At 41.5% G+C, this 23,016-nt stretch overlaps 1 protein-coding gene and 1 pseudogene across 2 annotated transcripts in view; both read left to right on the forward strand.

The window, feature by feature from the left end:
* PITPNB (phosphatidylinositol transfer protein beta) overlaps window positions 1-22,467 on the forward strand; it is a 66,337-nt gene extending 43,870 nt beyond the window's left edge. Inside the window, exons 8-12 of one of the 2 annotated variants that reach the window (XM_024567210.4) lie at window positions 1,958-2,035; window positions 13,929-14,039; window positions 15,735-15,857; window positions 19,211-19,296; window positions 20,463-22,467. In XM_024567210.4, the coding sequence (XP_024422978.1) occupies window positions 1,958-2,035; window positions 13,929-14,039; window positions 15,735-15,857; window positions 19,211-19,258 (360 nt within the window). In that variant the 3' untranslated portion in view covers window positions 19,259-19,296; window positions 20,463-22,467. The remainder of the gene's footprint in view (window positions 1-1,957; window positions 2,036-13,928; window positions 14,040-15,734; window positions 15,858-19,210; window positions 19,297-20,462) is intronic. The other variant, XM_024567209.3, reaches the window with a different exon arrangement.
* Window positions 17,436-17,525, forward strand: LOC112310919 (U5 spliceosomal RNA; annotated as a pseudogene).
* Window positions 22,468-23,016: the final 549 nt, after the last annotated feature.

Genomic DNA, 23,016 nt, shown 5'->3' on the forward strand with positions numbered 1-23,016 from the left:
TAATTTCTCACTGTGAATCCAGGCCTTGAGAGACCGCCCCTGTGCAGGTGATTCTTTTCTCAGTCAGCATGAAGTTGTTAATTTTTAGGGTGTGGTTTGAAATAAGAGTTTCAGAATTCATTTTAGATAACAGCAATTGAACTGTCTGCTGATGGGGCCAGATACATGAAGTAACCCTGGTTGGCCGACCCCTTGCGGTCGGCTCATTCCAGTTTCTCACTCGGGGACAGTACCCACTGACTTAACGCCTGTGGCTGCGCCGCGTTGCATGTTTTACACGGACCCTGCGTGGCCTGCTGACTTCGCTTGTGTACTAATTTTAGCCCAATGTTGGCCCTTTTTATAGCTTCTTAGACACTCCTTACACAGGCTTCTAGTTCAAGGTCATATACTTACCCAGGTATCTTTAAAGTTTTGTTTTTCACCCGAACCTCACATTTTTTTCTTCCTCACATACGTTATTTGTAACTTTCTCTTTAGGAGTTATTAATGTATCATACGCATTTACTAAGTAGCTGTTGAGTCTTGATTGGCTGCTTCTCAGCATGCTTTCACTGATTTGTGAAAATGTGTTTTATGCTTTATAATATACTCAGTGCTTATCTGTAGAACAGCGATTGCCAACCAGTGTGCAGGAATTTTTAAAACATGCAATACCTGACTATTTAGTGAGGGACACTGACCTCTTTTCCCTTTGATTATCAAATAAAAAAATGACAACAGTCAACAATACTAGCCTGGTGTGAATGAATCAAAATTAATCTTTTTTTGTTTTTGTCAGATTGGCAAAAAGTAAATTTTTGTGTGTGCTCCGGAATTTTAGTGATTAGTTTGTGTGAGTCATGAGATGAAAAGGTTGGAACATGCCTGCTCTGGAACAATGATTTTTTTAATAGTGACTTGACTGGGCACTTCCCCCAAAGAATGTGGTCCCTCCAGAAATGCCGTGAAGGACCTCTGGTTTGGAAATTCTGCTTGAGAAGGGCAGGGCTCCTTCTGTGTAGTATTTTCAACTGACCAGCTGATCTCTGTTCATTGTTACTATACTCAACCTGAACTTTAGCTCTTCAAAGGTAACTTTATATCTTCCTGCACATTGTGTGCGTGTGTGTGCGTGCATGTGTGACAACAGAACTTTTGTAAAGCAGACAGGTTTAAAAAGATTTACTTTGTTCATTTCTGGTTCTATCAGGAAGAGTATATTAAGGGAAATAGAATTTACACGCACTAGAACCTTACATAAAACCTAAATTTTAGGGTGGTTCCCCTGTGACTTGATGTATAACTGAGGTGGTCCCATAAGGAGTCATAAACTCCTCCCTTGTCTCCCTTCTCAGTGAAATTCTACCATGAGTGCAAAGGCTACCTCTTCGGTGAGGAAGCCAAGGTATGTGTACTCCATGGCTCTGTGGACGAGGGTTTGGAGAAGGTGGCTTCCTTCTCGAAGTACCCACCACAGACCCAACCGTGGAAGAGATGGGAAATGCTGTGGAGTCAGTAGTTCTGATCTGCGTTCCCAGTGGCAGTAGTTGCTCTGTAGTGGGGGGGTTCATCCAGTGTTATCTTCTGTGGGTATTGGCAAAACTGGGATGGGTATGTTTTATTTCTTGAATGTGATTATATGTATATCAAAGTCCTGAAACTGTTGAAAAATGTTAGAAGATTTGTTCTTGGAGATGGCTATCCATTAACCAGTGGGCAGCTAGTTCAGACTCTTACTGCTTTTTATTGTATAGTCATCTTGCCTCAAGGTAAAAGTTTAAAACAAAGAGAACCAAAGTGAAAACTTAATGCCATGTGGAAGCGTTGTTCTACTTTTATTTTATGAAAAGCACAATAAGCCTAGTAAGTTTCTGTCCTGTGTCCTACTAGCTTTAAAGTACTGTTCTGGCAAGGTTAAAGAATTTTCTCTGGGTTTTGTTTTTTTCTCTACCTCTGACTTTGTTTTGCTTTGCAGGACTACAAAGCTGATGAAGACCCAGCCTTATTCCAGTCAGTCAAGACCAAGAGAGGCCCTTTGGGACCCAACTGGAAGGTACTGGATGCTGACCTTTCTGACAGGCAGAGTCTTGGCAACAGAACGCTTGACAGGTCTTGAGTCTGGAAGAGCTGGTGACATTTAAGTGAAAAATAGCAATGGCACACAAACAGTTTTATTTGCGAGAAGGCCCTCCAGCCAGTTGCAGTTGGCCAGCAGGTCTGTGCTGCATCAACAAACAGCACCTAGCCGGACGGTCACTTTCAGCATAATGCTGTTCTGATAACTTTTGAAAGAGACAAGTGATTTAGTCTGTGGGGATTGTACTGTTCTCTTTTGAGACTCAAAGCAGTACAAAAATCCATGTTAAGTGAAGGTTTATCATCTAAATTGTGTCTTAGTAAAAACTGAACAAGCTCCCTTCACCCAAGCTTCTGTTCCTGGCCTTTTAATAGTTATATTTTGGATAGCAGGACACCAGGGAACAATTTCGATGGCAAGGAGTTTCTAATAAAGAGCACATCCTTACTTTATTCAGGGAAGTAAGAAAGCAATGTCAAGGTAATCGTTGAAATTGCTGTAGAAATATAATGCATTTTGAAGACATTGGCTAAACTAAATGAAAACCCATACAGAAGGCTTAATATGTTGTTGGCAAGTTATTACAGCTAATTTGACAGGAGAAAAGGAGCATAAAAACTTAAACCTGCCCAGAGCAGAGTCTCCCCAACAGAATTTTACTTGATAATGAGTCTGTTTATGTTGAAGCTCGTCCCAGGCCATTGACAAACCCTGTCTGGGTGCTAGTTGCTGCTTGCAGGTGGGGGATTACTGGAACAGCCCCACAGGGAACCCATGGCACGGTTCTTCATGGGTGTCAGGCTGTTTTGTGGACGGTCTTGCGTGTCAATTAAAATGAAGAATGAATCTGATTTATTTTTTCTGTAAGAAGGTGATTCATCATTATCTTATTTTCACTTTTGTACTCTGGGTAGAGTTCAAGATTCTCCCAGTTCAATGGCCACGACTGGAGACTTTTAACTTAATACCCAGTGAGTGATACATGTCGTTTACAAAGCGAGGAACAAATTCAGTATGCATGAGCTAAAATCACTGTAACGGATCTTTCTAAAAAGTCCCTACCCCCATCCAGATTTCTAGCCGTGGAGTTTAGACCTCGCTCGCAGTCACAGGAGGAGCCTTTCTTTTTTTTTTTTTTTTTTTTTTTTTTACTTGCCTGTCTTTTTTTTTTTTTTTTTTTTTTTTTTTTTTTTTTATTGTTATGCAATTACAGTTGTATGCCTTTTCTCCCCATCCCTCTACCCCACCCCAGGTGAACCCACCTCCCTCCCCCCTCTCCACCCTCCCCCTTGGTTTTGTCCATGTGTCCTTTATAGTAGTTCCTGTAATACCCTCTTCCCACTATCCCCGCCCCCACCCCCCACCCCCGCCCTGGCTATTGTTAGATTGTTCTTAACTTCAATGTCTCTGGTTATATTTTAAGAGGTTTAACGGTGGCCTTCTGAAAGGGAGTGCCGGCCAGGGCAGCAGACAGGTGGCGCCCTCTAAGGTTGCCACGTCTTCTAAAAGGCCGTCTTGCTCCAATAAGTAGTAACTCTCTAGCTGCCATTACTTTTACAGGGAATGAGGGACCTGTGGTTGAGACTCAAGAGGCAAATTAAATACTGAATTTTCTTCAAATGACCAGTTTTTCAAGTGTAAACTTCAAGGGTAATGCTGCATAACGTGGTGGGCTAGTATGCTTGGGGTCAAGGAACTCCTCACCAGTTTTTATAACAGGCAGCAAAAGTAGTTTGACAATGTGACTTTTACATGATTTCCAGACTTTTAGGAACTTGGAGTATGGTTTTTATTCCTTTATTTATGATTTTCACCTTTTAAACTAACACTGATTAGTCTCCTATTATCGATTAATGATGATTTAAGATTCTAGAATAGGTTTCGGTTTTAGAAATATGTGAATTTTACATTGTTTCAGGATGCACTATAGAGTCTTTCCCCCCATTGTGTGTGTGTGTGTGTGTGTGTGTGTGTGTATTAAGCAATAGTTTATTATTTCTCTAGGAGAGTTCTGGCTGGTAGTGAGCCCCTTCTGCCCATTTGCCTGTTGATTGTTAACTTTAGCCAAATGATGGTGGATGTAGCTACTCTTATAAATTGAGTTACTGCTTAACTGAATTTCAGTGAATTACCATGATCAGAAATAACTAGGGTAATCAGGATAAACTAATTAAACCATCTGTCTACTCCTGCAAAGGAAAAAAAGAGTAATAAGAAGGATGACTAGCTGATAATACAAAATAGAAAAATAGCAACCTGTTGACTGATTTGATTTGATCCTGTCCGTGTTCAGTGGGCCCTGTTTGTCAATAAGTGTGCTCATCGTGGCATTGAAGGCACCTGGGAAGGATGATTGTTGGAGGTTTTTGTACTCCTGAAATATGAAAGCAGGAAAGAAGTACATGGCAATTAAAGCAAAAAGGAAGAAGACATCTCGTTGTGGACCCACTGACCCAGGGCTCCACACGTAAGAACGTGTGTGTGAGTGCTGCCTGGTAGCTCACAGCCACTTTGGAGGCCTCCTGTGCCCTCCAGCAAAACTCGCCTTACTGGCACAGATTCTGAAGTATATTCACAGCTAAGCGCAAACTTCATGCTCTCTTGGAAGCTTTTCCTTACTTATCCTGCATTGGTGTTTCCTTCTGAATTACTGCAGTATTTACTGCTTGTCTGTACCAGATTGGAAAGGGGGGAAGAAACTTTTCCCTGGTGCCAGCCACTATACAAAGTCATACTTGATCTTCACAACCTTCCTGTGGGGTAAATACAACGGCTTCATTTTATAGATGAGAAACTTGGCTAGAGAAACACGGATGCTAGTTGTAGAAGGAACAGCAGGGTATCTGACACTCCTGTAGCACCTGATTCAGTGTTTGTCAGAGAACTGTGTAAGGCGTGGATGCCTAGCAAGTTCTGGCTCTTAAGCCACTGATTCCAGAACACCAGTCCGTACCTTTTATGCTGTGTCATATCATGGCAATTGTGTGGTTCTCTGTAGTCATGACATTTGCCAGAATTTGATGCCTCCAATTAACACCAGTCATGTTTCCAGTGGTCAAGGAATCTGTAGGTGACAGTGGCATTAAGGGAAATCCATTAAAAATCCATCCTGAATCTGTCACAAGCTGTGACTTAAATAACTTAATTCAAACTCTGAGCCTTTGTCTTTAGAACTCTAAAATGGGAATGATGGTAACTACCTCAGAAGGTGGTTGTGAGGACTAAGTGAAGTGATGAGTGAATGTTGCATTCCCAGCAGAGAGGAAGCACACAGTAAATGGTAGCTCTTACCATCGTCAGCATGAAGAGCCTTCGTCATCTCTCGGTGTTGATGCGGTCAGTGATACCCTATTTATGACACACTTACTCCTTTTCTCTGCAGCATCTAGGGTTCCCTGCTTCTAGTGTCTGGGCGTTGTCGGATACTCCCATGTCATGTGTGTTTAATGAGTGCTTGATGTGGGTTGGCCCTGAAGCAGAGGCCACACAGGTCAGAAAGTCTTCACTAGCAGGGGACCGTGGGGTTGCCAGGGATATGTTCGTATTGGACATGTCGGTTAAGAACACAGACCTGTTTGCTAGCCTGATGCATCCTTCTGATTTTTCAAAAACTACAATCACAGAGATGCAGGCCTTAGTTGTATGTTCATTTTCCCTCTGATAAAAAGAATTTTAAAAATCTGATCATGTGAATATATTTTATTTGTCTTCAACACTTGATTAAGTTACTCTGCGTAGTAATAGGAGAGTGACTTACCACCTGAGAAAGACTTTTGCTTCTGGCAGAATTATGTGTTTCTGTGGATGTAAATGTCTTGCTTCTCAGTAGCACTGTGCGTGTGTGTGTGTAGGTGTGTACCTGCTTTGGTTTGTGTTTGGGGGGCTTTGTGTGTGTGGCTGCCTCTTCTGATGGTCCATGAAAAACAGTTTTCATATGGATTCCTTTTTAGTTTTCCCATTTGCTTCCTCTGATCTGGTGAGGAGTTGTCGTTTTAACAAATTGAAACACCACCTTTGAAAATTGTGATGTCATTTTTATCCCATGGCATGGCTGCATTTCTTCTTCATTTAATCCAGATGCCTCCAAAGACTTAAGCTTTTGTGTCTACATATATATGATAGTTAAAAATTAGGCCTGTAAGGGTCTGTGTAAGAGGCTTTGCCAAAGCATCTGGCCCTTCCAGTGCTTGACATGTTTCAGAAGACTCAGCCAGGGCCTGAACACTGGAGTGCAAGGGGTCAGGTCAAATGAAGAAGTTGGTCCAGACCCTGTGATGACTTTTATATTATCTTTATACATGGTGGGGCAAAAGTAGGTTTACAGTTGTGAGTGCATGTAACAGTTTGTTCCTGTATTGTTATTAGTTGTATTACTTTCCATACTGACAGTGGTACGCTGTTTCTAATCGTAAAGGCATGCCCCAGTTGTCTTCTACATTAGTTAACACAGTCAGCAGAAGCTCTGGCAGTTGGAGTTTAGCCTTTCAAAACAGTTTGTCATACGGTTTACCTGCTCGGTCACACTTTGGAAGCATTTTAGAATTGCCGGAAAAGCCGTTCTGGACCCTCCAAACCAGTGGAGGGCAGCCGTGTGTGTGGCTTGCTGGGTGCTGGTGCGTTTCCTGCCTCACTGTCAGGACTTCCTTCTCTTCCTGGCAGTTGGTAGAATAGAAGTTGGGGGGAGGGAGAAGGTAAAAGCTAGGTGGGGAAATCTCTCTGGAATAGGGACTGGCCGGAAAGTGGCCCAGAGAGTCTTCAGGAGGCTAATGAGCACCGTTGTGATGCCACCCAGGGAGAGCCCGAGGGTGTTCTGCGCGTCTTCCCCTGGACGTGGCTGTGAGTCCCAGGAAGGATGTGAAGGCATTTTAAACGCTGTTCCCTCCCTGTAATCTGCATCTGAAAGCCATAGTGGGTGGTATAATGAGGCTTAATAATTAGTTTCTGATTAGACCACATTGTGAATTATATATAATAAAGCAGACCTTAAAACATGGCTGATTATTTTTGAGTATCTGGTTTGACAACTAGGTTTTTAATTCAGTTTTTAAAAAATATGTATTTAACAGTATAAATTATGCAACTCCTGCAGAGGCTACCAAAAAAGCTGTTGCATGTCTTCGGGAGGCTAAGAGCCCCAAGAGCAATACATGATTAGTTCTAGACTTACTGTGGCAACCAAATGCCTCCGTTCAAGGGCGGAACTGAAGGACTCGGGCCTGAAGAAATGAAGTGTCTTACTCAGGTCCAAGAAGTAATTCGGTAGGCTGGGCTTCTTGCCCAGTGTCTGCTGACACTGTCAGGGACACAAAGTTTTCTTCATGAGTTTCATTTGAAGGGTGAACTTGTGGTTTCACTTGTATATAGTGTCACTCCCAGAGTAATTGAACACAAGCATGAAGCACATGTCATAGTTCTCATTAATAAAATGGGTGAGAGCTACAAAAATACCAAGTTTGAAGACATGGAAAATGTGACTGATATCTTCTCACAGGCAGTAAGCTTTCCTGACTTAATTTCATTTTGCTTATTTTTGTACATTAGTTTTACCTTACAATTAGTTTAATCTTTTGAACTTTATCTCACATTTATGTCTTCCATTTAACATTTCCTATTTGCCCAAACAGATAGGAATCTCCCACCTCTGAACCCCACTGGAGGCCTTTGCTGATGACCTCACAGCACTTGTGTGTCTTGTGTCAGGGTGGGGGTTTCTGTTTTTACTCTCTCTCCCTTCCCTGGCCCCTGTTCCTCCCACATTACTCACTGAGTTTTCAGCCATAGGCTCTGTGACTGACTTAGCTTGCTTGGCACAGATGTTTGCTCATAGTCGATACTGAGGAAGTATTTGCTGGATGCCAGTTAACTATCTTAAACCAAAAAAAAATCAAGTGTTTTTGGTTAGACTGTCATCCCAATGTGCCAAAGTTGTGGGCTCGATCCCCAGTCAGGGCACATACGAGAATCAACCAGTGAAAGCATGAGTAAGGGGAACAACAAATGGAAGCGTTTCTCTCTCTTTTTCTCCCTCCCTCCGTTTCCCTTTCTCTTTCTCTAAAAATAAATAAAGGAATGAATGAATGAATTCAAATGTTGGACTTGCCGTATATTTACAAAGAATGTGTGTCCAGTGTAGATCTGTCAAAATGACTACCAAAATCTAAACAGAGGTGAGGGGGAATGGCTGTGAGTTGGGGATCGGGTTTGCTTGGAATTACAGTGCACATACTTCACATACATTCCGTAATCTTGTGTTGATATTTACTGATGCATGCACTGGCAGCAGCCCCAGCCGTGCGTTTATTTTTAACTTGCTTAGTGAAATCTGGGTTGGAAACATAATGTTGCAAAGTCAACAGCTGAAATTGAGCATTCAGACTGCCTTAAATTGAAAAATTAAAATACGAAGGGAGTGTGAGTCTTTTAGAAATGGCTGTGTCCTTGCAAAGTGTTTACCTTCACTTGAAGGTAGCATATGCCTATCCCATCTTCATCCCAATACATTTTAAATAGGAAGAGGTGTATGGAGAGTTGACATGTGTCGGGTTGGCCAAAAAGTTTGTTTTTTTCCATAAGATGGCTCTAGTAGCGCTTAGTTATCTTTAACCTCAGTCAAAACCATTGTTAGATTGTATTGTGACAGCTGCTATATCAGTTTGCATTAAATAAAAACTTACCAAGTTAATATTGAAGATGGAAGAAAACACGAAACATTTTCTGCATATTATACTTTATTATTTCAAGAAAGGTAAAAAAAAGCAATTGAAATGCAGAAAAAGGTTTGTGCAGTGTATGGAGAAGGTGCTGTGATAGATCAAACATGTCAGAAGTGGTTTGTGAAGTTTGGTGCTGGAGATTTCTCGCTGGACAAGACGATGCTCCACGGTCAGGTAGAGCAGTTGAAGTTGATAGCAGTCAAATCGAGATACTAATTGAGAACAAGCAGCGTTCTACCATGAGGGAGATAGCCGACATACTAAAAATACCCAAATCAATAAAGTTATTGGTGAAAATGAAAGATGTGTCTTTCATTTTACAGAAAAAAGCTGTACGGGCTTTTTGGCTAACCCAATAGCACAAGGCTGTATGAGAACTATATTTTTAGAAAATGAGTTTTCAGAATGCCTTTGGTTGTGGTTTTGTTGTTGTTGTTGTTTTAATTCTCTTACATTTGAATATATTTGTCATAGGTACAAGAAACTAGTCCATATGGACAACATGGGCTGATTGCACACCGTTCCAGTTAAACATGCTGGGTTTTGTTTAGTTATGTTGTGTGGCTTTAGTATACATTACTGCCCCTTAGGCCTCCTCCACATACCTCAGAGTAACCTAATACACGTTCTTAAATTGAAAACATGATTTGAGTTGGGGGGCTTCATTTATGGTAAGAAACGTGAAATGCAAGGAATTCAGTGAATACACAAAGTATTTAAATAAAATTTAGGAAACATTTCACAACTAGCTAGTGCTAGCAGTGTTAACAGATGAAATATAAATTATGTAGAAATGAGTCATAATTTGGGGTTCTTCTGTGAGTCTACAATTTTCATTTTATAGAACTTCTGATTGTTCTTGTATTTTGTTAACCATGCATATTTTACCTTTTAGTTTCTATTCTTTCAAATTTTTATGCATTAGTCTATATAAATCTTATTTATCTACAAAATAATTCTATTTACTCATAGATTAGGAGTGTTAATCCTGTTTCCCAGTAGGTCAGGAAGTGTTAGGTTTGGGCTGGGTGGGAATTATGTGTGAATGATCTGAATTAGGTTTTGGCTTTCTTTGCTTTCTGGTTGTTTTTTTCAACTGATGGAGAGAAAAGAATCAGAAAACATTCGTATTGTTTAAAGTCAAAAAAAGAGGCTTTGCCTTGCCCCAGCAGGGAGCCTCCTGAGGGCTGGGAGACAACCTGGAACTCCTCTGGGTTCTGTCAACCCGAGGACATTGCTTGGAATGGAGGGGGCGGGGGTGTCCCAAATATTCCTTCCTTCGAGACTTCACATTTTAATAAAAGTAACATGTTTTTTCCACAAGAATATTTCTGATAACTCTGAAGGTTGATTCTATTTTCCTCTGTATATATACCTTGTTTTTGCTTTAGAAGTTAAAGGTTAGGAAAAGTTAGATACAGACTGAACTAAAGTTATATGTTAAAGATATTAGTCCAGCTTTCAGCATGATTTTGTTTAGCTTTGATTTGTTGAACACCAAAAAGAAGAAAGCCACCAGGAAAACATTTAGATTTTTTGTAGTCAAAGAATAAAGATTTGAAATAGTACCTAGGTAATTTAGGGAAAAATAAATCTTGAGAGTTTTTTAGAGTTTATTTTTTATGTGTATTAGTTTTTTAATAAAATGATCTTTATATATTGTTTTGAAAATAAAGAATTATACATAGAGAATAAAAATCAATTATAGGCACATTATTTAATTACTGTTATATTTCATGACTCATGTAGTTTATTTGTTACAAATGTTTATATCATAGGTACCTATTTACATTCACATTAAACTTTTTTTCCCACATTGTTAATTGTTCTTTAAAAAGATGGTTTTTAAGGGCTGTTTGCATAGAAGGCCATTGTTTGGAAGGCCTGTGAGGTATTTCGCCACCCCTTCAGTAGGTGTCGAGTTTTAAAGTCCAGGTTTTTGCTGTTACAAATAAATCTACAGCGTTTTCATTTTCTTACCCGATGAATGGGAACGTGTTTCTGAAGGTAGGATTACCAGGTTAAAAGGTACATGCTGCACATAGGGTATGAACAGCTTTGAGACTCGAATTACACAGTATTAGATCCCAGCCCCAGAAGAGATGGCCTCCGAAGGATTCTTTCAGCCTTTACTTATTGCATCTAGGCAGTTTCACCGTTTTCTGTTTCATCATTGTAAGTATGGAGACATTTTACAGTTGTTTCTTTAATTTAATCACTTGTTTTAAGACCACAGCTCCAACTAAGAGGTGAATTGCATCAGTCACTTTTGGGATTGGAGGAGACCTCAGCCGTCACATATTAATAATAGTAATAATAATCGGGGGGAAATACCCAGCTCCTGTGTCCTCGGTTTCTCCTAGGGCTATCAGAGTCTGTTTCTGAGTCATCTCCTGCGTGAGGCATTGATACCGCGGAGAATTAGTCCAAGAAAGGCAGGCAGCAGGCTGTTGGTTATTAATTGGTTTACATATTCTTCCCTGAACTTTTTCTTTTTCATAATTGTTAGATGGAAAACAAAAAAGCAGATTGAGACTGAAAATACATTTTAGATCTGGGGAAGATAGCTTAGAGAACTGGTCCTTTTTTGTCCTATTGCTTACAGGTTTTTAAACTAAATTTTGTAGGCCATTATTACTTCATAAATTACCAGTATTACTGTAATTGATTTGAGCAGCCTGCCAGAGACACTAGAAAGAATGTGAGAAACAATGTAGGTAATTGTTGAAATCACGTGTCTGCTCTGTTCTTGGAGCCCTAGTTTGGTATAGGCATGTTTATATTAAATTTAGCTCACCCTTTAATTGGAACCATGCTTGATCCTGCTGTTTTTATAAAATGGTGGGAGAATTCTGAAGAGTCGGTGTTGTACTAGAAATATTCAGGGTTTTCATTTAGCACCTGGTGTCTAATGATTTGGAGGTACAGAACGAAGTTATCAGCAGCCTACAATTAGTAGGACCTTGGACTGTTCCGTCTGGAGGGCACCTTAGGTCCCCCTCCAGGAGCGTATCTAAGGGGCGCAGCAGCGGTTCTCTGCCACAGAGGACATTCAGCCTGTGTGGGCAGGGGGATATTTTGTTAAGCCTAGGGATACTATGGGGAGAAAATGCAAAAGTATAGGAAGTGTTAAGACAAAGCATTGGATGTCAAAGCCGTGTGCATTACTCCCGCAGCCCTGGGCTGACCCTGACTCTTGAGGAGCTAAATTCACTCACCCCTGCTTTTAATGTCGCAGGAGTGGAGGATGGAAAGCACTGCTAGAGCCCAGCCTTTCCTTTTGCTGACAGAAGCGAGGCCCGGAGAGGTCAAGGATCCCTCCCACCGTACACAGGAAGTCACCGTGCATGGTGGGAACTCTTGGGCAGTTGCAGCTCACAAGTTTAAGTGCCGTATTCTACATACACCAAGTTGTGTGTCTCGTGAAGGTCTTCGGTGACGCTCATTGGAGAGTACCGTAACACTGGCTCATGGCTTGTTGAAGAAAGATCTCTGAAGGACCAGTTTTGTCATCATTTCAGTAGTCTGAGGCACTCGAGCTTCCTATGTCCTGTGGGAGGTCGGTTGACTACTTCCACACACTGCGGTCCAGCTTAAATGCATGGCTCATGCAGGTCAGCGGGGGGAGGGCCAGTTGCAAATGGGTATGTTTTGCCCAGGGCCACAGCAGCCACAACGGAAGGGTGTCCCTTCTGGGAGCTTGTTGGCACCAGGAGTAGCGGTTTTTATCATTACTTATATACATAGTTACTCTCCTCTCTGCCAACTTTTGTGTCTTCTGGCAACACCTAGCACAATTGGGTTGTAAATGGCACCCACTTAACACTTACTGAATTAAACTTGTTCATAGAGTTTGGGGAAGGGGCAGGTATTTGTGCTCCAGTGCTGAATTTTGTCGTGGTACTTTTATGGGAGGGAAATCTTGCAAAAGTAGAACTAAGCTAGCCAAGTTCTTCTGTTGACATCAGACTCACCTGGAAGGGGGCGGTTTATTGTATATAATAATCTTAAGTGCTTGTGGTAGTGCCCCATTGATTTAACCCGTGTACCGGATCATTATTCAGAAGATGAACTGTTACTGCAGAAGAGATTTTCTGAGAAAAGTTGGTCAGTCATTCGGGATTCTATAGGATATTAAGTTATATTAATGATACCAAAGTGGAATTTTTTCATACATCTTACCCTTAGAATTCACTTGAAACTGGAACATTAGTGAGAGTTCGCGGGGAAGTGTGGTCTGGGGCTATGATTGGACACATGAAGAATAATCTTGGAGTTTTAGAATAAGAGGGAGAAATTCATCATTTTTTGGATTTGTGTCTATGTGGCTAAATGGAAAGAGTAATTGTCCGCACAGGGAGCTACTGAAAGTGGGCTTTGTGAGTGAGTTGAGGCTGACAGGAAGTGACAGCGGCACACTGTGTGACCCATGCCGCATGGTCACGTCTCGAACGCCGGGTGAAGCTGTAAACAGTGGCAGAGAAGGGGAGAACCCTTGTGAAAGGCTGCTTTATGTTTTTACTCAGGAATTTAGTTTTTCTTAAAAAGGTCCCCATAGTGTTGCACATGACTTTCTCCTCTTTTGGGAAGCTTTATTTAATTTTTTTGGTTGCAAATACAAAGTAGTAAATATGACTATGAGAGAATAAGGGAAGGAAAGAACTATTGTGTATCATGCCCCTGAGTTGTACCAGCTGAGCACAGCGCACACACAGCTCAGTTAATAAAACAGGGCCTTGCCGCTTGCCAGCCTTTGAAGGCACAGAAGACAGCCAACTCTTCACCATCTTGTGTGGGGCCTCACCACGTGCACGGTGGCGGTAAGGTAATGCTTTTATGAGAACCCTTACGAATTAAAGGCTCACTCCTGATAAGATGTGAGTGCAATCTGGTATTTAATAGGAAGTCTGAAGACGGCAGTGCACCTATTAAACCGTAGAGTCAGGAAGTAACTTTGTCTGGGGAAGGAGGGACAGTAACGGGAATCCTGGCTGCTTTTGCTAAAATGATTTCAAATTTCCCAATACCCAAGTTAAACACATACACGAGACTGATTTTCTTCATGCGTGCCTGTGATGTCGTTACACAACAGTCAGTTGTAATCAAAACATAAAGATCTAAGTCGCGGTTTCTCCTTTTCAATGTTCCCCATCTAGAAGGAGCTGGCCAGCAACCCTGACTGCCCTCAGATGTGCGCCTATAAGCTGGTGACCATCAAATTCAAGTGGTGGGGCCTGCAGAGCAAAGTAGAAAACTTCATTCAGAAGGTAAATCTGTTCAAAATGCAGCGACTTAAATTTAGGTTAAGGTTTTGAGGCAGCTACTCATGGGATATTTTCTGTGTTACCACTTTGCTTCCCCCTCCCCGCGGCCCCCATAAGGTAAAAATTATTGTCTGTGTATAATTCCTCTCTGCCCTTCTTTTCCTCCTACTAACAGCAAAGACATGCCAGCAGAGGTTTTAAGGGGCTCGCTTTAGGGAAGAGCATAGCAATTTTTTGTGTAAAGCGCTTTTCTGGTGGTTTGCTCAGCTCTTCTGTAGAGAGCCTTTTCCACACACAGCATGTCCCCAAGGGGCATGATGTTCCACGTGGGCTGGAGAGAGAGATCAGACCTCGCCTGCTGAGGTGCTCCTTCACCCCGGCTCAGCTGCGTGTCCCTCATGCCTTCCACACGTTCTCTCCTGATACACTCTTTCATGTGTGCTTCGCACTCTTGCGGCGTGTCTTCTCTTCAGGGGTTCTCGCTGAGAATAGTTATACTAAATCTGAGGGTCTAGAATCTGACCATCTCTTCTGTGACTCCTGTATTAAAGTGACGGGGGCAGTTAATCTAGAAAGGGGGGGAATGCAGTTGTATAAAAATACACATGGTTATAAACACATAAGGAATATGGAAAGTTCTTTGGTATTTACTTTTCCTGTAGGGTGAATGTTTATTCCATTTTCGCATAAAGAAGCCCCTTTTGTATCTCTGAACCCGCACTAGTTGTGGTGGCAGAGCTCCACCATATTTTTTTTTACTTTTAAACTGTAACTGCTCTAACAGGTTTTTCTCTCTTTTTTTAAAGATCTTAAAGTCTGGAAATTGATTATTCTTGGGCCTGCTTGCAGTTGGCCCACAGTAGGCACTCTGTAAATATTGGCTTCCTTCCTTCCTCTTGGATCACAATAATAGATTAACAGTCTAGTTCTGATAAATACAAGTCACTCATGTAATTGATGAAGCCCCTTCTGTTCGTGGAAAAAAATGTGAATGTTGAAGATTGTCCAAAAATACTAAAGTACTCCCTATTCAGTGCACTTCTCTGTTCTTGGGAAAGTTTAATAGAACTTAAATAATCCAGCAATTATAATCACTAATTATATATATGGTATGGTGTGTGTGTGTGTGCGCGCGTGCATACGTGTGTATGCATATATATATACACACACATACAATAACATTAGAGTAAAAAGGTTAATGGAGAGTATGTAATAATGCTTAATTTAATAAAACATCTTATCCTAAGAACCCAGGACTCCTCTTGCAGTATGTTATTGTGTTCCATCTCACAGTTTTCCTTTGAACTGCAGAGAAGTGAAGAAGAATAATACACAGCTTTATAGCAAAAGAAATTGAGTTGACCTTTGGTGATTGACATTTAGGTGAAAACAAATCAGGTCCAGCAAGAGTTTTTGTAAGATTAGAATGTACACACCACATTTATGTTTTACAATTTCTACTAAATCATACTTCTTTTGCAAGGAGAAATTGCCTCACATTTCACAGGGAAATCTTTCTTTTTATTATGTTTTACAAAATGGTAATAGTATGAAATTAAGATTTCTACTAATCGACATAGTAGTCTTTTCAAAACAAGTATATATCAATTTCATATGTTAATTGGGACATATAAGTTAATGTGTCATTAATCTTAGAGTTTTACCGTCTTATACTACTTTTCTTCTTTGTTTTAAAAGCAAGAAAAAAGGATATTTACAAACTTCCACCGCCAGCTTTTTTGTTGGATTGACAAGTGGATTGACCTGACAATGGAAGATATTAGGCGAATGGAAGATGAAACTCAGAAAGAACTAGAAACAGTAAGACTTCCTGTTTGTGGAAATTCTCTAATTTTCCCTTCCTAGTACTGTCTGTGTGCTTAGTAAGTAGAGACTTAGAATTGAGAAGAGTATTATTAGAGTCCTTACCCTGTATATCCTTATCAAAACTGAGTTTCTCAGACACTAACGTCTCTTCACATGCTCTGGTTTCTCTTTCGTTGAGCATCTTTTCATGAAAGTAGACTAGAACTTTCTTGATTTAGAATGTGTTACCTGTAAGATGCCCAGTGGTTTGTAAATTCTTTTTTCTGCGTTAGTTCTCTCTGATGGTATCTGGCTCACAGTCCTTTAGACACCCACTTCATGAGGACAGGTTGCTTTGGTTCATTTCGTTATCACACTAAGTTACTAATGTTAGCACAGGAAGTCCCAGTTCCTGCTTCTGTAGGAAAGATAAGAGGAGCGATATTGCCACTGATTCCAGAAAACCCTTCTCCCTCCCACAGCTGACAGTAAATCTTGTTTCTTCTTAAGCTTTAGGCAAAGACACATCCAAGTGACCCTCGGGCCAGAGATCAGCAGCCATGTCTCACAGTTTAAACCCACCCTGGCTGCCCCCACATCAGTGCGCAGGCCCTTCATTGCCCGAGCACCCCATTCCTCCCAGGGACAGGTTCTTCCCTGACTTCCTCCTGCCCTTCAGTTTGCCTTTGCTCTCACTCTTGGCTGCGCTGCTTTTCAGTTGTAAGTAAGGTCCCATGGGGGAGACGGGCCCCAGGAGTGTCCGGGGCGGGCTGTCCGGGTTCTCCACGCAGTCGCCTCCAGGCCTGCCAGCAGCGTCAGGTTTGGACACCCTGCGGGCGAGTGTTTGACAGATGCCTGTGTGTGAGGCAGGAACTCCATTTCATCACAGGAGAGTGGCAGCAAATCAGGTTCTTTGGCACAGAAAGAAATCTATTTGTCTGGAACGCAGCATCGTAAAGAATCTATTTAAAATTGCTTACTTTTGGTGATTACGGCAGATCTGCTTCTAATTAGCTTTATACAAACCTTCTGAGAGGACTGGGACATATTTTCTTTATAAGGCAATAAAATGTTTTAACCTTATCTTATACATAAAGTAAACTTCAGGCAGTCTCCAACTTATGAATGGATTTTGTTCCAAAAGTTTTTAAGTTGATTTTTTGAAATTTGGAACATGTTTTCCCATAGAGAAAACAGTGTAAATTGGGGTTTGGTTTGTAGGCCAGCCAGTGGAAGCTTCTTTGACCTCAATTTCTCTTACTACTAGTATGAGGTGACCAGATGGCAAGCACTGAAGACTGTCCCTTACCACCTTATTTTTAGGCTGGTCCGGTCAAAATGTTTAAACAGGCAACAGTAAGTCTTGGTTGGGTATGGCCTGTCGCTGGGCCTCTTACCAACCTGTCTTCCCTTCCTCAAGAGTCAGTGCCCTTCTCTAAGAAGCACCCACCACCACCGCTCAGTTCGGATTGCTTTTCCCTGCCTCGCCTGGTTTTGCTCCCTCCAGGTGCTCCAGACTCCAGCAACACCTGCCAGCCCTGTCTCCAGCCCTTTTGAGCAGCTGCTGTCAGCCCAACGTTGCACAGAAAGTGTGTGCTCTGGTTTCTCTTCACATTGCATAAGTCTTTCGCCTTTCACTAAAGGCTTCTCTGGGGAGGCACAGTTCTGGGTTTTGAAAAGAAAGCAAGCATCATGGTTACACTCACTCACACTGAACTCATGATACAGCCTTAGCAACTCCAAAAATGATTTACCCACACCAGGCTAAACAGAAACGGACTTAGTTTTATTGATTTGAACTCTCATGAGGAAGAGGGGTCAGAGTTAAAGGGTGATAGATAGAGCCCTCCCTGCCTTACCTATGGACCCCTTGGGCGGGACTTGGCTGAGACCTCTTCTTCCCCCACAAGTTCTCAGTCTCCTGATCCCTGGACTCAGAACAGCCCCAGTGTGGATGAGATGGGAGCCCTGACTAGCAGGTGGGAACTCGCTCCTGCCCATGGCAGTGAGCCTGCCGTCTCAGCTGCTTCTTCAGGCGAGTCTGTTAGTTTGAGTTGGTAATTACACTTGAAAGGGAGGTGTAGGAGAGACAAGTAGTTTCACAGAAGCCAAAATTATTAGAAGGTCATTATTATTTTACCCACATGACTCAACTTGATTCCCCCAAGAAGTTAGTAGGAATCTTATCATCGGTTCAGAGTTGGAGGTACATGGAAGTTTCTTTGTTACAAGTTTCAACAGCATTTTAAGGAAAATTTCAGCATTAACTGCTGATCATAACAAAATCCCATTTCAGTCAGCTTCAGGTCACTGGGGAGGGCGTGCTCTATTCCATATCGCAGTGCTGCTGCTCCGAGCCCCGACGGTTGCCCTGGGAGCCTCCCAGAGTCTGGGCAGCAGCGTGCTTGTAGGCCAGAACGTCTGCCCAGGAAGCTCCCGCCTCCTGAAGAGGCAGGACGTGCTCAAGTCCTCTGCACCGTGGGGAAATTCCCTCTTTCCTTGAGGTCCTGTATTCCCAACACCTGATGATAGAACTTGATACAAATATTTTAAGAACTGGGTTTCTTTGGCCCTGGAGAGAAGGAATAGCATCTTGAGAGGTTAGGCACGAGGGGAATGCCAGTGCCTGCAGCCCTGCGCAGAAACCCTGGGTTCAGGCCCAGCAGCTGAGAGAATACCTGGGGCCCACCTTCTGCGTTTGTCCTCAGCTGGCACTTCTGTGGGGGTGGGGGATAAGGGCTGAGTCTTAGAAATGTGTTTATTGCGTTTGTTCCTTTTCTGCATGTTCTTTTCCTTAATTTCTCATTGAGTTTTTTAAGTTGTCCATAGGCTATTTTTATGAATGCCTGTCTTTTCTGATGCATCCCTGTGTCTGTCTTTCATTGTTTCTTATAATTGTTCTTGGGCTTGCTTATTCTTCCTCTTTTTGATAAACTTCCCGTAAAGAACTCCTCGGAGGCACCCTGGTCTCAGAAGCAGCAGAGGTGGCCATTCCTCGTGGCCTCCTTTCTGGCCGGGGGACCGTAAGAATAGGAGTCAGACCATCGGGGCGTTTCTCACGTCATGCTGGTGAACAGTCGTTCCCCCTTGGCTGTCTTTGCTCATTTCACATCACCAGTCTGCAGGCTTTTGTTTCCTAGACTCAAGAATAGACACTCACTTCCTATGCCGTGTAAGAAAATCCTTTTGCAAGATTTTCTTAGACTAAGATTACCGAAGGGGCCGCAAAATTCCATTCTGTGTGTGGAAATGGTTATAAACAGGCAGTGGTCGCTTTAATCTTTTCTAGACCCTTTTTCCTCCCCTTGCTTACTAACCCAATATAGAGTCTGTGATTTCAGCAGCTCATGATTTTATTTTACGTTTAGATGCGTAAGAAGGGTTCCGTCCGAGGCACGTCGGCTGCTGATGTCTAGATGAGTCCCCTGTAGGGTCAGAGACAATATCAAACTGTGTAAGTGAAGACCTGGGTAAAAGGACGCTTAAAAACCAACACCTTTTTGGTAATGGGTTGTTAACTTGCTGAGGAGAGACTACGTGTTGAACATGGCTTAATTTTTACAATTTAAGAGGCTGTATTTTAGAAATTGACAGTGAACAGTTGAGTTACTATTGTGTAAAAATTTTATCCATGGAACAGATTGAATTTCATAATCCCGAACTACTTCCTGGAGTCACTGGGTCAGAAACCAGCTGCTGAGTGCACACTGTTTCATTCATTGTGTAGCATTGTCCTAAAGGCAGCTGATTTCTCATCAATAGCCAGTTAATTGACCTATTTTTCAGTGGGACCACTTGAGGTTAGTAAGGAAATATGTGGAAGCATTTTAAGTTAAAGATCTTGTATCCCGTACCAATAAGAGCCAACCTCAATGATCCATTCAGTTTGTTTCCTGAACACCAGAAAGTGTTCTTTTATGTTGACACTCCAGTTATCTTTAATATGTTTAAATACACTTAGGTTTTTATTTACAACATAAACCATTTCTGTGGTCTTACTTCTCTAACACAAATTTATTGTTCAAAGTAGAGATTTTCCTAGAACGATAATAGAGCCTTGAAATCTACCCCACATACTGCAATCAGTGTGAGTAAACAAAATCAACAGTACACCGTCGTCATTTGCTAATGTTGAACTACGGTGTTTATTGAGGAAAAGCACAAGATAGACACTTCTCGCTCTGCCGTAGTTCTTGCTGCTGTCTCCCTGTGATGCCTGCTCCGTGATCACAGACCGTGGGAGGCACGATTATACCAAATATGCAGGAATGAGTTCTGCTGGGTTTCCCCTAAGCCCATCCTGTAAATTCGCTGTTCCGTTTAAAAAAAAAAAAAGTCAAGTTACTGTTTTTGTTAAATTCTTCTATGCTTCTGTAATTTATATTCACTCCTAGTTTATTTTCCCTCTGATATAACAAAATGTTATGCCATTAGTAAGACCAAAATTATTAAGAGGATAAATTTAAATTTTCTTAATACGATTGTTGAGGTCCATTTTCTGCTACAAGTTGTGATGCATTGAGGGTTTTTCCAGGAAAATGTGTGCAACGAGCTACTGTCTAGTGTCGTTTGTGTCTCCCTGAATTTTCACATGCTGCACTTCTTTCACTTTCCTTGCAGTTACGTAATCAAGGCCAAGTGAGGGGAACAAGTGCGGCCAGTGACGAGTGAAGCGGAGTCTGACCAGGATCTTGCAGTGTTGGCATTTCCTAGACATGTGCTTGTGATTATGTACTCACATGCACAGGTTCCCAGCCACGTGTATATATATGTTTGTGTGTGTATGCCTGTAGCTGTATATAAAACGCATGTAGAGCTGCAGATCAAAATACACACGCTAGTGTATATATGTACATATAAACATCCTGAAGGGATTAATACAATTTCTCCAAAGTACTGTATCCTCAGCAAGAATTCAAAAGAAAATATTTTCAATATATATAGCTGAAACAGATTTTAATGATCAGAGTAATACCATTCATTAATGGACAAATTGACTGCAAGGTAATAGTAGCTGGTATGTTTCATAAATGTCAGAAATTGTGGACCAATATATATATACATATATATATATATACATATATAAAATAGCCTTTTATTACTTTTCTGTTCTTTTCAATCAGTCTCTTACAAATTTTTATTTTAGTCTCATAAGCAAAGACTCCCACAGAAAAATTTATTTAAAATCTTTTAGTATTCCAATGAATCTGGAATGTAAACTCTGAGTGTGTATGTAACGACTTATTTCTGGACGGTCGTTATCTTACAGCCAAATTGGGTAATGTCCATTAGTAAGGAGTAAAGTTATAAGCCAGTTTTTAACTTGTTTGCCCTGAGGGACAAAATCCTTTTTTAAAAAAAAAAAAATCCGGTTTTTATTGGATTTTTGTATTTTAAATTTCAAGTATTTTTCTACATCAGAAATAGCAAAAAAAATGGAGATGATGATTTTGTGATGTATAATAAATGTTATACAATTTTCAGGCTCCTGTTAGGCAAACAAAGAAATCGATGAGGAAATGAATAGCATTGTAAGCTGTTTAGAAGAATTGGAAGTACAGTGCTTCCACGGAGTCTTGCTTAGAAAACACTGACTTCTGAAATTACAATCGGAAACTATGCAAATGGTCTGGATTCCTCGCAGCTTACACGATAGCCTCTAGATAGTGGTGTTGATTTGCTCTTTTCATGGTGGAGCAGTTTTAAGGGGCAGATGCTGACTTTGAAATAGGAAAGATTTAAGAGGCAGCATGAGGTTTGCCTGCCCAGGGTTAGGAGGCCCTGCGGAGGGGCCAGTGCCCCTCCACCCATTTGGCTGTGCTCGGAAGTCGGGTGTCATTAGAACATACCCCGAGTGAATAGGCATCATGAAAAAACGCTGGTTAGAGGTTAGAAGCTGCTGCCACCTTTTTGTTTGAAAGAAGAGGTCGAATGCTAGGGAAGAATTTTATCAGCTTTCTCTGTCCACATCCAGTTTTTCTCCTGTCAGTCCTGGAAGCTTGAATGGAATGATCCTGTTGAAGCCTTCAGGCCACAAACTGTCTTCTTTAACCTCTGTCCCTCCTTCAACACACCCGCCCCTGTAGTCAGGGTCACATTAGTAATCAGATTTGCTGGCAGTCCCGTCCCGCTTCTCTTTTTCCCACTGTTCCTGTGCTGCCGCCGAAGTGTAGTGACTCAGGCAAGGGTGCTTCTGCATTGCGATACCCTGCTAGCCTCGACTACAAACCCACGCTGCACATGTCCGCTGCGTACTCAGGATCAAGACTGATGTTTACTCTCTGAGCAAGCACTGTTGTAAAATAGGTTCTGTCAACATGTAATCATTGTCTGCAAAGTGTTTGATGCGAGGAAGATGATTGCTAATTTTGTGAAATAAAGAGTCTCATCCTCTCCTCTTAATGAACTTAACTCTCACTGGCATCTGCAGCATCTTTGGGAGCCTGGGCGCACATGGTAACGAGAGCCCGGCGCGTGGGTTTTAACGTTTCTCTAACAACTGTGGGGATCTGAGGGAATGTGCGGTGAATGTAAAATACCTAGTTTACTTGGCAGTCTCTTGTGTAAATTACAGTAAAACAAAGTAAATGAAATTTAAACAAAAAATAAATTTGATCACAAAATGCCACTTGTGTGCTTGAGTGGTTGTTTCCCTGATGCCACGTCTGCTTCAGAGCCCTGGAGACCGCTTCTCTGCTATTTTTTCAAGAATTCTCTAATTTTCAGCACTACCACTCTGGGAAAAATAAAGAAAAAATGGGGTTTGTCTTGTGTTTTGTTTTGTTTTTTTTTTTTATTGCAAACTCCTGTTCTTGAAATGCGTCTGTGCCACGTTAAGTGGTTACATTTAGCTTCTTAAATAATTTTGTCTTTAAAAGCTAAGCAATAAACTAAAGAAAGATGATTATTAGTCTCAGAGGTTTTTTAAAAATTAATTTTCGGGGAAAATACAGAAAGCCCACAGTATTTTTAAAAGCACTCAGTAAGGATTTTGCTTTGTTTTACTTCCCCTCTTTTAGGACATTGGAAAATCTGCTGTTCTTGGACATGTAACAACTATTCTCTCATGGTTCCAGCTTACATTATAGAGTTGCTCAACCTTTGGAGAGGTGGCCAGCTATGTGAATGTATTTCATGTACAATGCTGTATGTTGAGGGTGTTGTTCTGTTTGTT

The sequence above is a fragment of the Desmodus rotundus genome, chromosome 7 (genome assembly GCF_022682495.2).
Source record: "Desmodus rotundus isolate HL8 chromosome 7, HLdesRot8A.1, whole genome shotgun sequence".
In the NCBI taxonomy this organism is placed as follows: Eukaryota; Metazoa; Chordata; class Mammalia; order Chiroptera; family Phyllostomidae; genus Desmodus; species Desmodus rotundus.